The sequence below is a fragment of the Vitis riparia genome, chromosome 3 (assembly GCF_004353265.1).
Source record: "Vitis riparia cultivar Riparia Gloire de Montpellier isolate 1030 chromosome 3, EGFV_Vit.rip_1.0, whole genome shotgun sequence".
NCBI classification, from domain to species: domain Eukaryota; kingdom Viridiplantae; phylum Streptophyta; class Magnoliopsida; order Vitales; family Vitaceae; genus Vitis; species Vitis riparia.
Window position 1 is genome coordinate 7,433,306 of NC_048433.1, and position 20,235 is coordinate 7,453,540.

Genomic DNA, 20,235 nt, shown 5'->3' on the forward strand with positions numbered 1-20,235 from the left:
CAAGGGGTCTACCCTTTGAGCTTATGTGATTCAAGTAATTTAGAGCATATTGGTGGCTACTTCTATAATGGTTTGCACTGACCACTCAACTCTAAAGGATATACTCAATAAGGAAAATGCGAAGGCAAGAGTTATAACATAGATTTTGCTATTTCAAGAGTTTAATATAGATATGAGAGATAAGAAAGGACACTGATTTCTGAAGCCAAGCAAGAGGAGCCCATTTGTGACTAATTTCTTGAATGTGATATCGGTGATAGAAGATTCTTCCTATCTCCAGTGAAGGGTTCCAACAACAGAAGAGGAGACCATTGTTAAATACAAAAACATAAATTGTTGGGAGTGGTCCCTCCCACGTGTAGAGTGAGACATGACCTTCTACCTTAAAATTTTCACGCAGGAGATGAGATTAAGTATTTCATACAAGAGACTTTTCCAATTCCTTTCCAAACAAGGAACCAATGGATTATCGAACAATGACAAATTTACACACATAAGCAAGAACTGTTTTAAGTTAAAAGATGTATAGAAACTGGTCTTGGCGTCTACTACATATGAACCATGTTCAAACTGAGCGCACAACACCACTTACAAGAGCAATAGGCCGTGTCAACAAGTACAGCCAGGATCTAATTACTCCAGCAAGCGCTTGTGCCTACACCAAGCAATAGCAATGACATAGAGGAAGATGCTCCCGGTGGCACCACCACCAACAGTCCACAGGAACTCTTGCACTCCTGATTTTTTATCATCAAACAGCTCGATATGGATATTCATGCCAAAGATGCCAGCCACCACCACAAATGCACTAACAACTAGAGTTGCTGTTGTCAACATGACACCCATTTGCAAGAGATGGTTCTGCTTGTCATCCAGCATTATGTTGATGTAGTCCTCCGTGTCATCCACGTACTCCCTCAGCTTGTGAGTAAAAACCACCAGCACAGCAAGTATATTAATAACATCCATCAAGTACATGATAACAGTTTCAGAAACTTGAGTTATTCTCGGGTTTAAATCAATTACCAGATAAATGAAATGTTTCCTGCTATTTGGTATGCATGCATTAAAAACCAATGTTTACAAAGCAGAAGGGTCTGTTTTGCTTGGATCATTGCTGTAATGGTAGATGTCTGAAGTCAAAATCTAGAGCTACAGAAACCATATCCTAGTATTTGTTTTTAGAAATATCTTAACTTGCCAATCCAAAAAGGACATCATAACCTATTATTTGCAATTTATCAGTAATAAATGCTTTGCCTGTTATTTGCGCACAGACACACACACCATGATGCAAATAAGATGTCCATCTACCTATTCAAGTGAAAAGACCAAAACAGGATATCATGAACTCTCACAAAAGAAGCAAATACGATACATTAGCTCGCAAAGCCATTAATACTGATTATGGTATTAGAAGTGATAAGGGCAGCCTTAGCATTCCTTTGTGAGGAAGATGAAGCGATCATTGTCTCATTAAATTGCTCAGAGTAGGATCAATTCAATAATGCAATATTTGACCAGGAAATTCTCCTTGATTACTTCCCATACAGTCACAGAGAATATTTAAACTAACACCATGTCAAGATTAAATCGATACGACAGACACCTAGAAATGGAAGAATTCAGAACCAATGTTGGAGTTGCATACCGTGGATAGTTTGTTCAGTGTACCATCAATTTGCACAAAATATGCCTCCAAGAGCATTTCAAGCTCCTCCACATCAAGGTGCTTGCTTATAGCACTGTGTGTGGTACTAGTATGGGTCCCATGGCTGTCTCTTCCAAGGGCATGAGGTGTGCCAAACAAATGTTCCTGAGGGTTATCAATGTTTTGAAGATCACCTTCATAAGTAGCAGAAACACCATTGGCTTCCAATGAGATTTCATCAGGAATCCTGATATTGCAATGGAAATCATTAAGCACACCAGAGAGTGATGTACACAAAGGAAAAGAGGGAGATCTGCAATCAAATAATAAGGATGTCAAGTACCCATCATCCATGTCCGCATGAAGAACTCCATCATCCATGCCATCTCTCTCATGAATAGAGGAAACAGAAGAATTTTCAAGGTGTTGTTGGATCATCTTGTCAGTCAGATACATCTCAGCCATATCTTCATCATCATCTAGCAGATGTTCTAATTCATCCCTAACCTAGTGAGAATCATGTTTCAACAAATTAAGACATAAAACTAGAAACGGAATTCAGAAGGATGATTTAGTTGGACAATGTCATAAATCAGAAATCTGCAATTACAATGGAATTCATGTCATACCAGCATATTGAGTAAAAAAAATGGATGAGGACAGCTAAAATCAGATGAAAAGGAGAAAGAAAATAATTAGTTTGCAAACGAAAGCACTTTCTACCCTCAGTTGAAGCGGTCAAAAACAAAATCATATCGCAAGTGTCCATTTTTATGTCTTTCCTTGTGGCCATGCATCCTTCCTAACATCTTTCAGCTATGCTTATTCACCCCATAAGCACCCTTTTTATAGGCAAGCAAAGAAATATATTAAGACCATCTTGCAAAAGGGCACACCAAGGTACACAAGATGGATACAAGGATGCCAAAAGGCAAAGAACAAGAAGAGGGAAACAAAAAACCACTCCCTCCCCTTACTTGCAACCAAACTGATAAAAAATAGTCTACCATAGACATAGACACCTCCTCAAAACCCCCTCTAACCCACTCCAAAACACACACACACAAAAAGGATCAACTTTCCATGCTTTCTTACACTTTCCTAATGAAGGATCCATGCCAGCTTAGAAGGTTCATTCTTACTGAAGAATTGCAAACTCATGATCCCAAACAAGGACAAGACTAGCTGCCATAGGATTCTTGCTTTGGCATAATGAAGGAGGATGTGCTCAACAAATTGATCTTCACCTTTACACAAAAATATCCATTCACCAAAGTTCATTCCCTCCTTTTTAACTGATCAATGGTTAAAGTTCTTGCTTCCAGGGCAAGAAAAAAAAAACAAAAACAAGAAAGAAAACAAAACAAAATAAACACTAAAAAAAGCAACTCATTTTTGTCAAGCCCATTGATTTTAGATAACATCTATAGAAAAAGGTTTTGATTTCCCTTACACCATCCAAGAGTAATAAGATTAAACTAGGAAGTTGTCGCTCTTGGAAACCATTCATACCACCCTATCGTCACCCCTCTTTATTAACCTACCTTGCAATCTCAATTGGAAATGCTTCAACAGCATCCAACTCCGAATCATGGAGTTGTCTTGAGAAACAAGGAGTCTAATGCCCCCTCACCAGCATGCTCCCACACATCTGCTACCCAAGCATCTTTGAGATAACTACAACATACAACAAGGAAAAGAAGTACTCAAAGGTGAATCACAACTTCACATATCCTTCCAAAATTTTACTCTCCTTTTGTTGCCCGCATATAAAATAAATAAATAAATTACTCTAATTTTCCACATTAAAATAGATTTTTCATTGAAAACTTTTTACTCTCTCTTAATTGCCTTCCATTACCCTATCACAAACCCCTCCCTTACCTTCAAAGAACACCATCCCCCTCCCCTCTCTTGTTCCTCAAATTTCCTAATAATAACCTTTTTGATGCAATCCTCCGATTCAACTTGCCAAGAAAATCCTTGTAGAGAACACTTAGATCACAAATACTCAAACCCCCTCTCTTTTTTTCTAGACAAAGCGTTGACCACTTAACCAAGGCTTTTTCTCAAGTGCACCCCTTCTCGTAGTAAATCCCTTTGAATTTTTACTAACCTTCCTAGGACAACAAATAAGGATATGAAATAAATTGAAAGGCTATAAATGAATTGGGAGACTATGAAATAAATTAGGAGGCTAGATAAGATAACTTTGATTAGAGTAAACCTTCTCCCTTTTGAAAGGTATTGATGCTTCCACATTGCAAGCTTCTTTGAAACCTCTCTTCCACTCATTTCAAATCATCTCCAATTTGTAGGAAGCTCCCAAAAGGAGACACAATATGCAGCAGGGAGCTTGCCCACTTTACACCCTAATACTACCAACTCTTCCACAATAGTATTAACCCTCACTACAAACCAACACGCCCCCCCACCTTCTTCTCCCTCCTCCCTTCTCTCTCTCCTAAAATTGGAATTAACTCTTTTTTTTTTTAGAATCGGAATCTCTAATGGAGATAGGATCAATAATTTTAGAAAATTGGTTAGGAGTTTATTTTATTTGTAACTAAATAGTAATCAAATACTTGGTCATGATTTGTTAGGTAGTTTCCTATTTTTTTCTACTTTCCTTGTTTTGTAAGGTTTCTTAGAGTTGTATACATAGAGAACATTTTTCTCTTCTTTTTCTAATGAATGAAACATACAGCTAGGTAAAATTAACCTACAGGTTTCTTCATGGTATCATAGCAGACCTTTGATCACTGGGAATAATGGCTTCCAACAGCGGCAACAATTTGAAGGAGACAGAAGGAAATAAATGTCTCTCATCAAAATATCATGATCAAAGGTTAGATCACTCTTCTCAGCTAATTACCTCTCACAAACTCAATGAGGAAAATTATCTTCAATGGTCTCAATCTGTTAAACTCTTCATTTGTGGGCGTGGAAAAATCATGTACTTGATTGGAGCAACATCGAGACAACAGGAAGAAGCAATTCTCATCAAGACATGGGAAGCAGAGAATGCCATGATTATGTCGTGGCTGATCAACTTCATGGATCCCAAGATTATCAAGACATACATGTTTGTGCCCACTACTAGAGAGATTTGGGAGGCTGCCAACAAAACCTACTCCAACCTTAATAACTCAGCTTAGGTCTATGAAATAGCCACACAGATCAGAAATACCAAGCAAGGTAATACGAGTGTAATTCCGTACAATAATACACTCAAAACTCTTTGGCAAGAACTAGGTTTGTTCCATGACTATGAATGGCATCGTGCACAAGACAATGCAATGTTCATAAAGATGGTTGGGAAAGATCCAGTCTTTGCATTCTTAGTGGAGCTGAATAATGAATTAAATGAGGTTTGGAGCAGAATTCTTGGTCGTGAAATTCTACCATCAACCCATGAAGTCTTCTCAGAAGTTTGAAGAGAAGAAAGTCACACAAACATGATGATGGGCAAGGAAATTTCATTGAGCCCAAAAAAATCCGAGACTTCTACACTCAACACTACTCTGGCTACAAAAAGCAGTATCATCGTGTTTCATATCCATTACAATCATACAAAGCATCAAAGCCTTTTTCGATTATTCATAGTGATATATGAGGTCCCTTTAGAGTTCAAAATCTTTCAGGTACTAGATGGTTCATTACTTTTATTGATGATCACACTAGATAATGTTACATGTACCTTCTTAAGAACAAATCCAATGTTGAGCAAACTTTTAAAAACTTCTTGTCAATGGTCAAAACTCAATTCCACATTTAAATTCAAATATTCCAAACTGACAATGGAAAAGAGTACTTCAAGATATTCTTAGGAAGTTCCTTAAAGCTAAGGGTATTGTTCACCAAACTATTTACATTGATTCACCATGACAAAATGGGGTAACCCAAAGAAAAAACAAACACTTGCTAGAAGTTGTTGGATCTCTAATGTTCACTACCAATGTTCCAAAATATTTATGGGGTGATGTTATTCTTATAGCCTCATTTCTGATCAGTAGCATTCCTACCCGAGTGTGTTAGGATACAAGACACCCTTGGATACCTTCCGAGCCTTTTATCCACAAAAAATGATTGATAACTAACCCATCACTTCGAACCTTTAGATGTTCTCCCTTTGTCCATGTCCATACTCACAATCAAGGTAAGCTTGATCCTAGAGGCATCAAGAGCTTTTTTCTTGGCTATTCTTCGACAAAAAAAAAGGGTATAAATGTTTTGATCCTAAGTCTAGAGAAGTGTTTGTCACCAAGGATGTCACTTTCTTTGAAAATCAGCCTTATTTCACCAAAAATTCACTCCAAGGGGAGAGTGATTTATGGGAAACTATCTCATTGTCATCCTCATTGCCTACATCATTGCCCATATCGGCACCAAGTTTTGTCCCTTCAAGTTCAACACCTTAGTCAAGCCCTCAAAATGTCACTCTTCCAAGTCCAGTTGAACCTATTATGTCTAAACTTAGTTGCTCTAATGAGTTTTCAATGCAGGGGAAGAAATGCAAACTAAGAGCCTAAAACTGCATGTCTACTCGAGGGGAAAGAAACAAGGGAATGAAGAAATTCACACTCTCAGGGCATGATCAACCATCAGAACCGACTGTCTTTCTTGAACAACATCCTATTTAAAGTCTAATTCCCTCACAAGATTCAGGTAGTCCAATCCAATCTCAAAAAATCGAAAAGAAAAATGAACTTATACACCTCATCATATCTCGAAATACATGTGCTACAACAATCTCTCACCCCCCGATTATGCCTTAGTCACTAACCTTTCCATTGTAGATAGTCCAAAGTTAATTCAAAAGGCTCTAAGTATTCCTTCTTAGAGGGCGTTTTTCTCCTCTTATTCTTATGAATGAAATATACTGCTAGGTAAAATTAACCTATCGGTTTCTTCATTTTCGAAAATCACAGCTCAGCCCAAAAGTTGCCTCAAACCACATTAAAGTACAATTGAGACACAACATTCAATCTTTGTATGCCTCATAAAAAATAAGAGTAATCAGCAAACAACAAGTGAGAGACTTCCACCTAGGGGTGGCAAAGTTTGATATGATTCACCAACGCGATACGAACCCAACACGTTTTTCCCAATTTGGGTTTAGTATAAATGGGTTTAAGTCAAATTTGCGTCGATCTGCATACCCGTTTAATAAATAGGTCATTTTTTGGTCAACCTACATAACATGAATTTGACCCGAATTAACCCATTTAATAATCTCTCTATTAACCTAATTATATTTTTAAACCATTTAACCCATATTTGATTCATTTTAAATTTATTTTTAAATAAATAGCTCAATTAAGTCATAAACATGTTTGGTTGAGACATTAATCATATATACATATACAAGACCTAACTCGACATGATTATTAAATAGGAGGACCTAATTATTAAATGGGTTAAATGGGTGACACAACCTGTTACCTATTTAATAATTAGGCAATATTTGGATTTATGTTTTTGACACGATTATTATTTGTGTCGGGTTTGGGTTGAGCTATGTAGTAAAATACCTAAGGCTTTGACACAACACAAACACGATCCACTAACATGAACTGTCACCCCTACTTCCACCCCCTCATTATCTCTACCTCTCACCTTAAAACCTAAGATTAACCACACACCAACAAACTCGTCCCCCCTTTCCCTTCGCTCCTTCCTAGCTCTCTTTTAAAAACAACTAAGAGCCTCCACCACCAAAATAAGTAAGCAAATAAAAAGAGGATCATCTAGCCTCAACCCCTATAAACATTGAAAGAAGCCATGGGAGTACCATTAATGAGCACTAAGAACCTAGCTATAAAGATACACCACTTGATCGAACTAATCTACTTCTGACCAAAACCCATTTTTCCCATAACTCTAAGCAAGAAGACCAAATTTACATGATCATAGACCTTTTCAATGTCGAGTTTGCATAAAACACCATTAAAGGAACTCTTCAACCATGAATCAATGGCTTTACTTGTGATAAATACGACATCCAAAATTTGCCTCCTCTCTAAAAAGGTGTTCTAAAAATTGGAAACCACTCTACTCATCACTTTCTCAAGCCTATTCACTAACACCTTTGCTAATTACTTAAACAAGCTTCCCACCAAACAAATAGGCCTAAAATCCTTTAAATATTCACTCCACTTTTAGGGATTAAGACCAAGAAAGTGGCTTTTAAACTTCTTCTTTTTTTAAGAAAAAAAACCTTCCTCAAAGAATTCCCCAAAACATCCTAACACTTAACTCTCCATGAAGTCCTAATAGTGCTACCAAAATGCCATATTAAATCTGTCTGGTTTAGGAAATTGAAAAACAAATGGAAGAGCGAGAGAGAGAGAGAGAGAGAGAGAGAGAAAGAGAGCGAGACAGCTAGATCGAGGGAGTCTGAGTGCGATGGAGGCGAGCGAGGGTGTCTGCGACCAAAAGAAGGCGAAGGAGAAGAGCGAGGGTCCTCTCGTCCGAAGGAAACTGACGGAGGAGAGGGAGGGCTTCTGCGACTGAAGGGGAACGAGACCACTAGAGAAAGGGAGTCTGAGTGCGATGGAGGCGAGCGAGGGTGTCTGCGATTTCAGGAAAGCGAAGGAAAAGAGCGAGGGTCTTCGCGTCTGAAGGAAGCCGACGGAGGAGAAAGAGGGGTTCGACGCCTGAACGGGAGCGGGGGAGAAGATTGAGGGCGCTCGAGTCGAAATGAAAGCCCAGAGGGAGCGTCCTGCTCGGGGCACCGGGATAACTCTAGGAAGAGCATCTTCAGAGTGGAATCGAAATCTTTTGAGGTCGAGGTTGAAGAAAAGAAGGGCAAAACTCAAGTTGTGGTGGTGGAGAGAAAAAAAGGGATCTCGTCGTGGGTACGGATGGGAATAGAGAGTCTAGGGTTTTTTCTTGAAGGGCTGGTCCAGTGCTGTAAGGACACGAGTGTGGGGAAATGGCGTAGAAGCTGGAAGGAAAATGGAAGGGCGTATTCCATGACGCGTGACGAAAACAGAGGCGGATGCTTCATAAGGTTAGGAGTGGTGGATCTGGAGGGCAAAAATGCCAGTATTTTCATCCCCAAAGGGAGAGGAGCAGTGGGGGGATGGACTTCAATGGTAGAGTCGCTAAGGAGTCTGGGCTTTGAGAGGAAAGGGGATGAGAGTCAGAAAAAGGAGGCGTTGCTGCTGAAGCCTATCACGACGAAAACCTTTGCGGAGGTAATCAAACAGCCGATGAGGAAAGACCGAGCAGTGATCAAGGTGGCGGTTAGAGAGAAGGAGATTAGCAGAAATTTGGACAAACTGAGGCACTGTTTGGTTGGGTCCTGGAACCCTAAATCAGGGAGAGGGGAAGACCTGAAGACCTGGGGGACTCTCTTGGCGAGAGCTTGGGAGTTGAAGGGTAATTTGGGTATTGCAAAACTGGAGAGGGGAAAGATTCTGCTAGAATTTGAAAGAGTGGAAGAATTGAAGAGGGTCCTAAGTCTCAGAAGCATTATGGTAAGGGGGGTTTCTATCAGTCTGGAAGAATGGAGGCCCGAGACGGGATGCATGCCGGAAAAGGAAAAAAGGCGTGAGGCTTGGGTAAGAATCGTGGGCCTCCCGGTCTCCCTTTGGGACCAGACCATCCTGAGAAGGATAGGGGAGGAGTGTGGGGGGTTCCTTGCAGTTGATACTCAAACAGAGAAGCTAGAAGAGCTACAGTGGGCGCGGATCTTGGTTAAGATGAATGGGGAAGAATTACCCAATACGGTGGAAGTATGGATTGAAGAGTTGTGCTATGTGCTAACTCTCTAGTGGGAGGTCAGGCCGGTGTTGAAGGTAGGACCGGCGGGGTTGAGAGGAGTGAAGATTGCAGCAGCAGTCGAGGTTGGGGGCGAGGCTAGTGCACGCGCGAATAAGCGCGTGATGGAGAAGGGGGTGGCACTAGGATCGAGGCACTGCAGAAGCTGGTAGATGGGACGTTGGGGCAGTCTTGCGGGTCGGGGCAACCTGTGGATCCTCGCCTGGGTGGGCCGAACCAGAGGGGCCCCGCCAAATCCCCTGGGCGCCATGACTGGGAATCTCCTGGGCCTGATCCACCGGATCTGGAGGCTGGGCCGTCGCGGGCTGGGTCGGCTAGGCTGTCTTATTCTGGGTCACCTTCTTCTGGGCCGTTAAATAGAAAGGATCTGGAGCGGGCCAAGGTCATTTCGCCATCATTTGAGCCTGGGCTGGATTTAGGCCCGGCTAGTGAGGCCCGCACTGGGGTTTGGACCGGCCCAAGTCTGCTGAAAGGGCCAGATGCAGGAATTTCTTCTTTTTGGTTGAAGAGCAAGGAGGATATGGAGGAACCATGTCCCGTGGAAAGTCCAAAGACTGACGGAGCCTTATTGGAAGAAGCTCAGAGGTATGGAAACTCATCTAGCCTTGGTGAATTATTGGTTCCGGCTGCCTTGTCTTCTTCCCCTCTTTTTTCTGGTCGGACTCCTTTGGGGGAGTATTACGACTTCTCTGGGGCTGGTTGGGAGGTAGCCCAGAGAGACTCTCAGTGCCGCATTGTCAATGGGCTAGGGTCTATGGAGCATGGGGCAGCTCCCAACTGGGAGTTGATGGAGGTCAGCAATGGCAGCAATGGAGAAGGTGGAGGGGAGCTATGTCTGATCCGTTCAGTGCCACAGGAAGACAAAGGATGGGAGGAGGTGGATTGGGAAGACAGTGAACTGGCCAGATTCAGTAAATTCCTGGGGTTTTCGACAAAAGGCTTGGAGAAGGAAATATTGGACTTTCTGGTTAAGATCAGAAAAAGGAGGGAAAAAGTCCACAGTAAAATTCTTCTGGACAAATCAAAATTTGAAAGGGAGCTAAAAAGATTAGAATGTTCCATTAACTATGAAAGGGGGAATAAGCTGAAGAGTGATATGCAAGAAAAAGGGGATCAGATGTTGGAAGTTTAATGAAGTTAAAGCTGCTAATTTGGAATGTGCGGGGAGCTAATGATAGCTCTAAGAGGAAGGTGATTAAGGCAATGATTAGGAGTCAAAGGGTGGACCTGTTTTGTCTTCAAGAAACAAAAATTCAGTCGATGTCTGAGGGAGTGGTTAGGAGTCTTGGCTCTGGGAGGTTCCTGGACTGGGGTGCGTTGGATGCTAATGGCTCTGCGGGTGGTGTGCTGATTTGTTGGGATAAAAGAACCTTGGAAGTGAGTGAGATGGAGGTGGGTCAGTTCTCTATTTCCTGTAGGATTAGGAAAGTGGAGGATGGGTTCGTCTGGCTTTTCACAGGTGTTTATGGGCCGTTCTCTAGGGAGGATAGGGAGGCATTTTGGGGAGAGTTAGGGGCAATTAGAGGCATCTGGAGTGACCCGTGGTGTATAGGGGGCGATTTTAATGTCACCCTCTCACAAAGAGATAGGAGCAGTCAGGGAAGGATAAGTGGTGTAATGAGAAGATTCGCCCAGATTGTAGATGATTTAGAGCTTATTGACCTTCCGTTGCAAGGTGGGGTGTTCTCGTGGAGTGGGGGTAGAAATAACCAAGCGTGGGCTAGATTAGATAGATATCTTGTAACCCAGGACTGGCTGGATAAATTTTGTGGGGTTGTTCAATGCAGATTGCCGAGGCCCATATCTGATCACTTTCCTATTATGCTGAAGGGTGGAGGGTTAAGACGAGGTCCATCGCCGTTTAGGTTTGAAAACATGTGGCTGAAAGTAGACGGCTTTAAGGACCTTCTCCGGGAGTGGTGGCAAGGCACTGTGGTGAGGGGGAAGGCCAGTTTTAGATTGGCCTCTAAGCTGAAGGTGATGAAGCAGAAAATCAAAGAGTGGAATAGGGAGGTGTTTGGCAGGCTAGAAGTTAACAAGAATTTGGCTCTCCAGCAGGTTGAGTTCTGGGACAGGGTGGAAGGCGAAAGGTGCCTGTCAGTAAGTGAAACGGAATTGAAAAAGGAAGCTAAGGAAACCTTCAAGAAGTGGGTTCTTTTGGAGGAAACCCACTGGAGACAAGCGTCGAGGGAGTTGTGGTTGAAGGAAGGGGACAAAAACACAGGATTCTTCCATCGGATGGCCAATGCCCATCGTAGAAACAATTCCATGGACAGAATCAAAATCAATGGGTATGGAGGGTTGAGGAGCAGGAGATAAGGGAGGGATTGTGCAAAATTTTCAGCAACTTCTCACTGAAGTGCCAAGTTGGAAGGCGGATATTGAGGGGCTGCATCTCCCAAGACTAAACCCCTGTGAAGCTGAAGGACTGGAGGTGCCCTTCACTGTGGATGAGATTCACTCTGCCTTGATGGACATGAATGGAGACAAAGCTCCTGGGCCAGACGGGTTTACAGGGGCTTTTTGGCAAACGTGTTGGGAATTTGTGAAGGAGGAGATCTTGGAGCTGTTTATGGAGTTTTTTGTGCAAAAATCTTTTGCAAAGAGTCTCAACACCACCTTCTTGGTCCTCATTCCTAAGAAAGGGGGAGCGGAGGATCTTGGGGATTTTCGGCCAATTAGCTTGCTAGGGGGGCTGTACAAACTCATGGCCAAGGTGTTGGCTAACAAATTGAAAAAGGTCTTAGGAAAGGTAGTCTCTTTGGATCAGAACGCGTTTGTGAGGGGGCGGCAGATTTTGGATGCATCCCTTATAGCTGATGAGGTGATCGACTTCTGGTACAAGCGCAAGGAGAAGGGGCTGATCTGCAAATTGGACATTGAAAAGGCCTACGACAACATCAATTGGGATTTCCTTATGAAGGTCTTAAAAAAGATGGGATTTGGGACTCGGTGGATGGAGTGGATGTGGTGGTGCATCTCCACTGCCAAGTTTTCTATCTTGGTTAATGGGGTTCCAGCAGGTTTTTTTTCGAGCTCCAAGGGGCTGCGTCAGGGTGACCCCCTTTCCCCCTATCTCTTTGTCTTGGGTATGGAGGTGTTGAGTGCACTCTTAAGAAGGGCTGTTGGGGGGGGGGTTCGTCTCAGGGTGCAGCCTTAGGGGTAGAGGGAGGCCGGATTTGGAGGTTTCCCATTTACTCTTTGCGGATGATACAATCATATTTTGTGAAGCTAAGAAAGAGTATCTAACCGCTTTAAGCTGGATCTTGGCTTGGTTTGAGGCAGCGTCTGGGCTAAGAATAAATCTAGCTAAAAGCGAGTTAATCCCTATTGGAGAGGTTGAAGAAATTGAGGAGATGGCAGTGGAGCTTGGGTGCAAAGTGGGAGCTCTTCCCTCAGTTTATTTGGGGCTGCCCCTTGGAGCCCATCACAAGGCTATATCAATGTGGGATGGGGTAGAAGAAAGAATGAGGAGAAGATTAGCTCTTTGGAAAAGACAATACATCTCTAAGGGTGGGAGAATCACCCTTATCAAGAGCACCTTGGCCAGCATTCCTATTTATCAATTGTCCCTTTTCCGGATGCCCAAGGTAGTAGTGAAAAGGCTTGAAAAAATGCAAAGAGACTTTCTTTGGGGAGGGGGGCGAATGGAAAGGAAAGTACATCTTATTAATTGGGAGGTGGTGTGTACCCAAAAGGAGAATGGAGGGCTTGGTTTACGGAAAATTGATCTCTTTAATAGAGCCTTGTTGAGTAAATGGATTTGGAGGTTTGCCTTTGATGAGGATATGCTGTGGAAGAAAGTGATTGGGGTGAAATATGGTCAAGAGGGCCTTGGGTGGAGGACAAATGAAGCTCGTGGGGCGTTTGGGGTCGGGGTTTGGAAGGAGATATTGAAGGAGGCAAATTGGTGTTGGGATAACATAAGTTTTAAGGTGGGCAAGGGGACTAAGGTAAAATTTTGGACGGATCTCTGGTGTGGTGAGGAGGTGCTGTCCAGAATTTTCCCCCAATTATACACTTTGGCGGTGAATAAAAATGCAACAATCAACGAGGTTTGGGACTCTAGCCTTGGTCAAGGGGGCTGGAACATCAGATTTGCTAGGGACGCAAATGATTGGGAGCTGGATTTAATAGGAGCTTTGTTTCACATGTTGAGGGACGTCAAGATCTCCCAAGAAGAGGATTTGGTGGTTTGGAGAGGCGGAGGTAAAGGTATTTTTGGAGTTAGACACGCTTACAAGCTGCTGGCTGCTCCTAATACCCTTGCCTTCCCGGTTAAATGCATTTGGGTGAACATGGTCCCTACTAAAGCTGCCTTTTTTGCTTGGGAAGCTACATGGGGGAAGATCCTTACTTTGGATAGGCTCCAAAGACGAGGGTGGCAGCTTCCTAATTGCTGTTTTTTGTGCGGTTGTGAAGAGGAAAGTGTAAATCACATTCTTTTACATTGTATAGTGGCTAGGGTTCTTTGGGATATCATCCTTGCCTTGTTTGGTGTTCATTGGGTGTTCCCAGAGACGGTCTTACAGTTTTTATTTAGTTGGAGGGGCTCCTTTGTGGGGAAAAAGAGGAAAAAAAATCTGGAATTCCATACCGGTGTGTATTTTTTGGACGGTTTGGAAGGAGAGAAATAGGTTAGCCTTTAGGGGGGCTCGTTAGACATACAGAAACTCAAAAATTATTTTGTTTGTAATTTGTGGAGTTGGGCTAGATTGTACATGGGAGAGGAGTCCTCTTCGCTTTTAACCTTTTTGGAGTGGCTAGCGGCTTGTTAAAGGCCGTTTGGGGCTGCTTGTTTTTGTTGTTTTTTGGGGGTGTGGCTGCGTTTGTATACTCCCTGTATGCTTTTTGGCGGTTTGCCCTTTAATACAAATTATGCTTACTTATCAAAAAAAAAAAAAATCTGTCTGGTTTAGGAGAGTTATCCTGCACAAAGCTAAAAGGGCAAATAAGCACCCTTCTCACTTCATATATCCTTCCCTTTTTTGTTTTTGATAAGTAAAATTTCTTATTGCCCTTTCAAAAATTTGAACTTGGAACCTCCCAAATCCCCACCCCAATCCATCCCACTTGATCCAGACCTCAAGGGTATAATTCCAAAATAACTTACTAGCAATGACATCTGAATTCTCAGATACATCATTTTTTAAATGTTCTTACAATTTTCTACTCCAAGATCCACCACATTACATTGGTCCATATGTTTTTGCTCCTTATTCAAAACATTTTGACCCTGCCTCAATAATTTGTAGCTTAGACCTCTCCCTTCCCCTAGTTTCTTTAACAAAATAGTGTAGTCTACAACAGGTTTTTATCATTGGGTTCATTTTGCGAATATTTCCAACGTAACTTCATCCATAAATATTATCTCAAAGAACAAGCTTCATTCTCGCATTTTGACATGCTAGACACTAGCAAATATGCCAGTAGAAGGCAGTGTCTGCATCTGATGATCTTTTCCTATAAAGGGGTCTCCTCTTGCTGGGAGTGCCCATGGGCCAGCTTCAAACTAAGCCAGCATATTGAACCTATAGGCATTGCTCATTCCACATAAAGTATTAATCCATCTTAATCTACAGCTCCACCAGTTATTGGTTATATTTCAACATTTTCAAAAAATGCACTCATAAATCTTATGACATGCTGTTTGCTGGTAAAATGGCATTTCATTTATAAAGCACATCGGCGGTCCTATTTGAAATCGTTTTAATTTAATTAAAATGGAATGTAATGGCTTCACGCTAATCCATGTAGTATTGAAACACCAGAACTACTTCAAAAAAAAAATTAAGAATTTTAAAATTAACAAAAAAAGCTTAGGCAACTGAATAACCGCTTTAGATGAGAATTGATCAAAGCCTTAATAAGAAAATCAGTTAAGCATACACTTGAGGAAGTTAATATGTTAAAAGGAGAGTTAATCTTGCTTTTAGAAGATAATCATTGAGTATAGATAACAAGATAAATAAAAAATAAGTAAATAAGTTTGCATACCTGATATTGCATCATTGCTTAGAATACTACAAATGATTCTACACTTCAAAAGAAATTGGCTCCTTTCAAATGCCACAAGAGGTTAAGAAAAGAAAAAAAAAAAAAACCTCAGTTCAAGCATCACTTATGAAAAGTGGATCTACTTTATTTCAATGTGGTGAATAGACTAATGCTAAGAAAATATCTTTAATACTAATATCAAGCAAGATTAATTTCATTCACCTCCCATCAGGTTTTGGCTAAATACACCTAGGCCCATAGATTTGAAATTTCATCAAATACATGCTCTGTCCTTTTCATTTGTTATTTCACCCACCTTCTCTCTCACTCAAAATAAGGGAGGCATTTGATGATATTTCAAACCAATGAGGGTCAAGTGTATTTAGCCAAAACCTTAGAGGGGGTGAATGAAATTAACCCACATTAAGCAAGCAAGAACATTCTCTTGTTAGAGTGTAAAACTTAAACAATCAAAGCTACTTTATTAGACCCCCCAAATGATCATCTAAAACCGCACCTTCTTTTTCCTGATTTTTTGGGGGGGGTGTGTGTGTGTGTATCTTCACATCATACTTGTTACCTTATCTATCTTCAAACTCCAAATATAAAAAAAAATTCTTGTTTAACTCCCCACATAACCACCTATCACCATCCTATGATCACTCGCTCTCACTCTTTCAACTCCTTGACCGCCCTTATACAATGTTCCCCAACTTTTCAAAACTTCACACACTTTGCTTCTTTTTGAAGATATTTCTTGTTGTTTAGTATGCATATAGATTGTGTATTTCCCCACACCCAGTTTCCATTAAACAAAAAACAACCATAGTCTTTATGAGTAAAAATTATTGGTGTCTCTATGGATTTTGCCACACCCAGTTTTCATTAAACAAAAGGTATCAATAATGGCAGGATTCGAACCTGAGACTATGTGCCCCTTACTAGGACCACACCTCTCAGCATTTGTCCTAACTAATTGGACTACCCTAGTGGGCTGGCATCAATAACCTTTATAATGCAAACTTAAGTTCACATCTCAAAGTGTGAATCACATATTAAATGTTTATGCACTCATGCAGTTATGTGTGATCTCAAAATGTGAACTTAACATCAAAACATGTGTTTGCATAGCACCTACCGTTCTTGTTTCAATTTTATAAGGTTGTTGTATTGTAAGTAGTACAAGAAAAAAAGACAAACTTGCAGAAGCAAATTCCTTGCATCTAAAATCATCATGGCACTGGCCAATTCTGAAATTCAGAATACATCCTTACTTCTTCTCCTTTCTGCTAACCTTGCTGCACAATCTAACGACTTCAAAACTGTCCCCTATCCTAAGCTTCAGAACATCCATTACATTTGCATCTTCAACTTACCTTTAGAACTTCCCAGGTTTTAGGCTCCACAACATTCACTCTTCTATCTTCAGCTAGTTTATTCTATACTCACTCAGCAGAATTCCTCTGTTTAAACATTTGGACAGCAATGAATGAAATACCTCTCACCACATTCCCCACAATCCTTGGAAGAGCTTAATCATGATCCTGTTGTGACCCCGGTAAGTGACCAAATATATGGTCTTTCCGGAAATGTTAAACCAAAAGTTTTTTCCTCATATCCTGATCATTTTTTACTTATTTTGCTATTTCATAATCCTTAGGGTGTTCACAGTTACAAGTCATTTTCTCATTACTCTTGGTTTCTCATTTTCTATTTTATTGGCATTACTACAGTGGGATTCAAAGAAATGGCCTTCATTTTCTAAGGTTTTCATTACCCACAGGGGACCCACTGCCATTAGCACCATTGTAGTACTCCTTGATCTAAACCCTCATTGTTTAAATTAAGCTCAGTAATATGTTTATTTGCCAAGATGATGGACAGTCATGGTTCAGTAATGATTTTAAGGGAGATTGTTTCCCTATTCTATAATAGCATAGATCAAGAAGACAAATAAAATTTCAAATGCTTAAACTTAAAGTTATATAAAGCATGCTGGTAATAAAGTTAAGCCGCCCAATTCTATTTAAAGTAAGTAAAATTGACAAGCTTAGAACCACCCAACCTTTTGAACACGCCCAGTTATTGCAACCAAGCGACTTTTAATTTGACGGACACGTTCCAAATTGAGCGTACTGATCTTTGAAGTAAGCTTATCTAAAGCTGGATGAGCTTCTTGCTCTAATGTCCTTGCCTGATTTGGATTTAGAGGGAAAAGTGAACATAATAAATAAATAAATAAACACCAGCATAAAAGAGGAAAGAAAATAATATCAGACTAAACAGGTAAAGTACTATACTTCATTTTCTAAGCAACTGCAAGCAGCCTCAAGGCAGGCCTCCAGAGCAATAAACTCAAATGGAAGAACTTTCAATCCATCTTGATTCTCAAGACCTGGTCTCCCATCAGCTTTAGCTCCCTCGTCTTGGTCCTGAAACTGTGAAAAGTCTCCAGAAAAATTTTGCGGGCTAACCACCCTTGATTGTGGCTCTCCCAGATCATATAGATTTGTCCAGTCTGTATTAGTAGCATGCACTCCACCCTCCTTTACACCCAATTCAACAACAACAAAAACCCATAAGCAAAAGGTCAATTATTTTTTAACAACAACATTTCAATCTTCAAATTCAACATCCACAAAGCTGAAAAGCTAACTAAGAACAAGCCCACTAGGATGATAAAATGTAAAATCAATTTGTAGAGAACAATCAAAGCAATACACTGATGCAAGAAAGGACAATTCTTGACCTTGAAGTTGAAGGAGCGCAATACAGACATGTCAGATAACAAACATCCCATAAAAGCAAATAAAAATAAATAAATAAATAATCTTAAAGCAAGCTTCTCAACCTTGACTCTATATCACTGGCAAAAACAACAGAAACAAACCCCAATCAACCCAAATCTATAGTCCCAATCACACCCCAAAAAACAAAAACAAAAATCAAAACCCATTACCAAAATTCAGAAAGAACCGAATCAAAGGACACACAAACAAATATATATACATTGAGGTGGAGAGAGTACATGTGACTTAGTGGCGTGGTGGAGACGCAAGAGCCGTCTCTGAAGCTCTTCAACAAAGGGAGTAACAGAGGGATCTTTGGAATTGAGCAAGAGAACCTCTTGGCATGTGATTATGGCCTTTATGTGCTCCAGATTTATCACTATTGCTCGCTCTCGACCCAGCACCGTCGACGGGTACGAGAGAAGAGGGTCGAGGATCCGAAGGTCTCGGGCGGGCAGACCAGTCCGCCGCATGATCGCGTGCTTGCCAGCTTCCACCACCTGGGCTTGGCCGGTGGTGTCCAGGAGGAGCCACGCTCGGAGTCCCACTCCCTTCTTTCGGATTCCGGCAGCACCCCCTACGCCGACTGAGCCGTTGGGTCGAGCCGGATCAGGGTCTTCTTCGGGCGGGGCGAGACCCGACTTGGATGGAATGGAAGGAGGGTTCCTCATCATGCCTCACACCACTCTCACACTGCTACTGCTCCTTGCCCTTTCTGTTTGGGCGTAGTTGCCCTTTTTCCCTGCTCTTTTTCTTTCTCATTTTCGAAAAGTACTCCGTGACTAAGGTGGTGGTTCTCGCATCTAAAAAGATATATTTGATTAGAAGGTTGATTAGAAGGGATCCAGAAATGCTTAATTACAATTCCAACCACCCAATTCTTTTTCCCGATAACTTATTAAAGATTAAATCATTATAAAATTACAAATCTAACCTTCACTCTTCATAACCTCAAAAATAACTCGTTTTGGACAAAAATACCCTTTCCATTTTCTCTCCCTTTCTAACTTTCCCTCCCTTTACCTTTCTTATTCTTTCTTCCACTTTCTCGTTCTTTTGTCATTTTCTTTGGTTATTCTTCTAGTTTCTATCTTCTTCTTCACATTTATTCAAATTGTATATACAAATTCTCTTCAATTTCTTTAACTTAAAGTATTTAAAGTTATGATTTGATAAATTATATACATTCATTCTTTTTGTTTTCATATATTTTTCTTTGAATATTTTTCGGTATTTAATAAGATGTAGTAAATATGTAAACAAGTTTGATGTAATTTAATAATAAATGTACACTTATAAGTTTTTAGTTTCAGTTATATGTTCCCTTTCTTTAGTCCCTTTTACTAATTCCCTTGATTCCTCAACTTGGGTATTGGACGTCGGTGCTACTCTTCATGTCTATTGCTCTTTATCTTCCTTCATTTCATCAACCCTACCAATAAATTCCTCGATCACTCTTCCTAATAGTCATTCTATGTCAATTTAGTCGATTAGGCTCTGATACCATATTATGAAAGAGAAGTCAATCATAAAAGAAGAAGCCCACACCATTCTCATTCATCATAGAAAGTTAAGTGAGTATAAAGGTCCCATGTCTAGGAGGTTGGAAACAAAGAGTGTTGCAATCAATTTGTAACAAACTCTAGCTCATCCTCTTATATGAAAATATAAAAATACAAAAATAACTATTTAACTAACAGAGATAATTATTACACTAATGAGAATATTAATAATGATTTTTTGCAAAATAATTCTTATTGTTAAATTTCTATCCTTGAAAGCTTGCTTTAGCACTACAAATTTACTCAAATTGGAAGAACATTTCTTGCTATAAATTTACTTGGAGAAGAGCATTTTTTTACTTTTAGTTAGTTTAATTATTTTGTTATTTTGCATGTATGATCTTTGACTTGGATATGTGAAATGATCGTGGTGTCTTTGGTCTATGGACTAGCTTGGGGTGTCCGTGAGTTTTAATTGATCACAATTTAATTAATATAAATATATTTT

General features: G+C 40.6%; 1 protein-coding gene across 1 annotated transcript; it reads right to left on the minus strand.

The window, feature by feature from the left end:
• Nucleotides 1–319: 319 nt before the first annotated feature.
• Nucleotides 320–18,984, minus strand: LOC117908923 (magnesium transporter MRS2-3). Its single transcript, XM_034822780.1, has 6 exons — nucleotides 18,465–18,984; nucleotides 17,737–17,982; nucleotides 17,502–17,630; nucleotides 1,995–2,158; nucleotides 1,652–1,898; nucleotides 320–921 (listed from the first exon to the last, which is right to left on the minus strand). Exons 1-6 carry the CDS (start codon nucleotides 18,897–18,899, stop codon nucleotides 634–636), a joined length of 1,509 nt encoding a protein of 502 aa, XP_034678671.1. The 5' UTR covers nucleotides 18,900–18,984; the 3' UTR covers nucleotides 320–633.
• Nucleotides 18,985–20,235: the final 1,251 nt, after the last annotated feature.

What these genes read in the sequence shown, in the direction of transcription:
- LOC117908923 (XM_034822780.1), bottom strand. Translation starts at nt 18,899, where the DNA reads ATGATGAGGAACCCTCCTTCCATTCCATCCAAGTCGGGTCTCGCCCCG. An exon ending in ACCACGCCACTAAGTCACAT is followed by an intron (nt 17,983 to 18,464) that starts GTACTCTCTCCA and finishes TTGGGTGTAAAG; the next exon opens with GAGGGTGGAGTGCATGCTAC. An exon ending in CACTGAACAAACTATCCACG is followed by an intron (nt 922 to 1,651) that starts GTATGCAACTCC and finishes TTTACTCACAAG; the next exon opens with CTGAGGGAGTACGTGGATGA.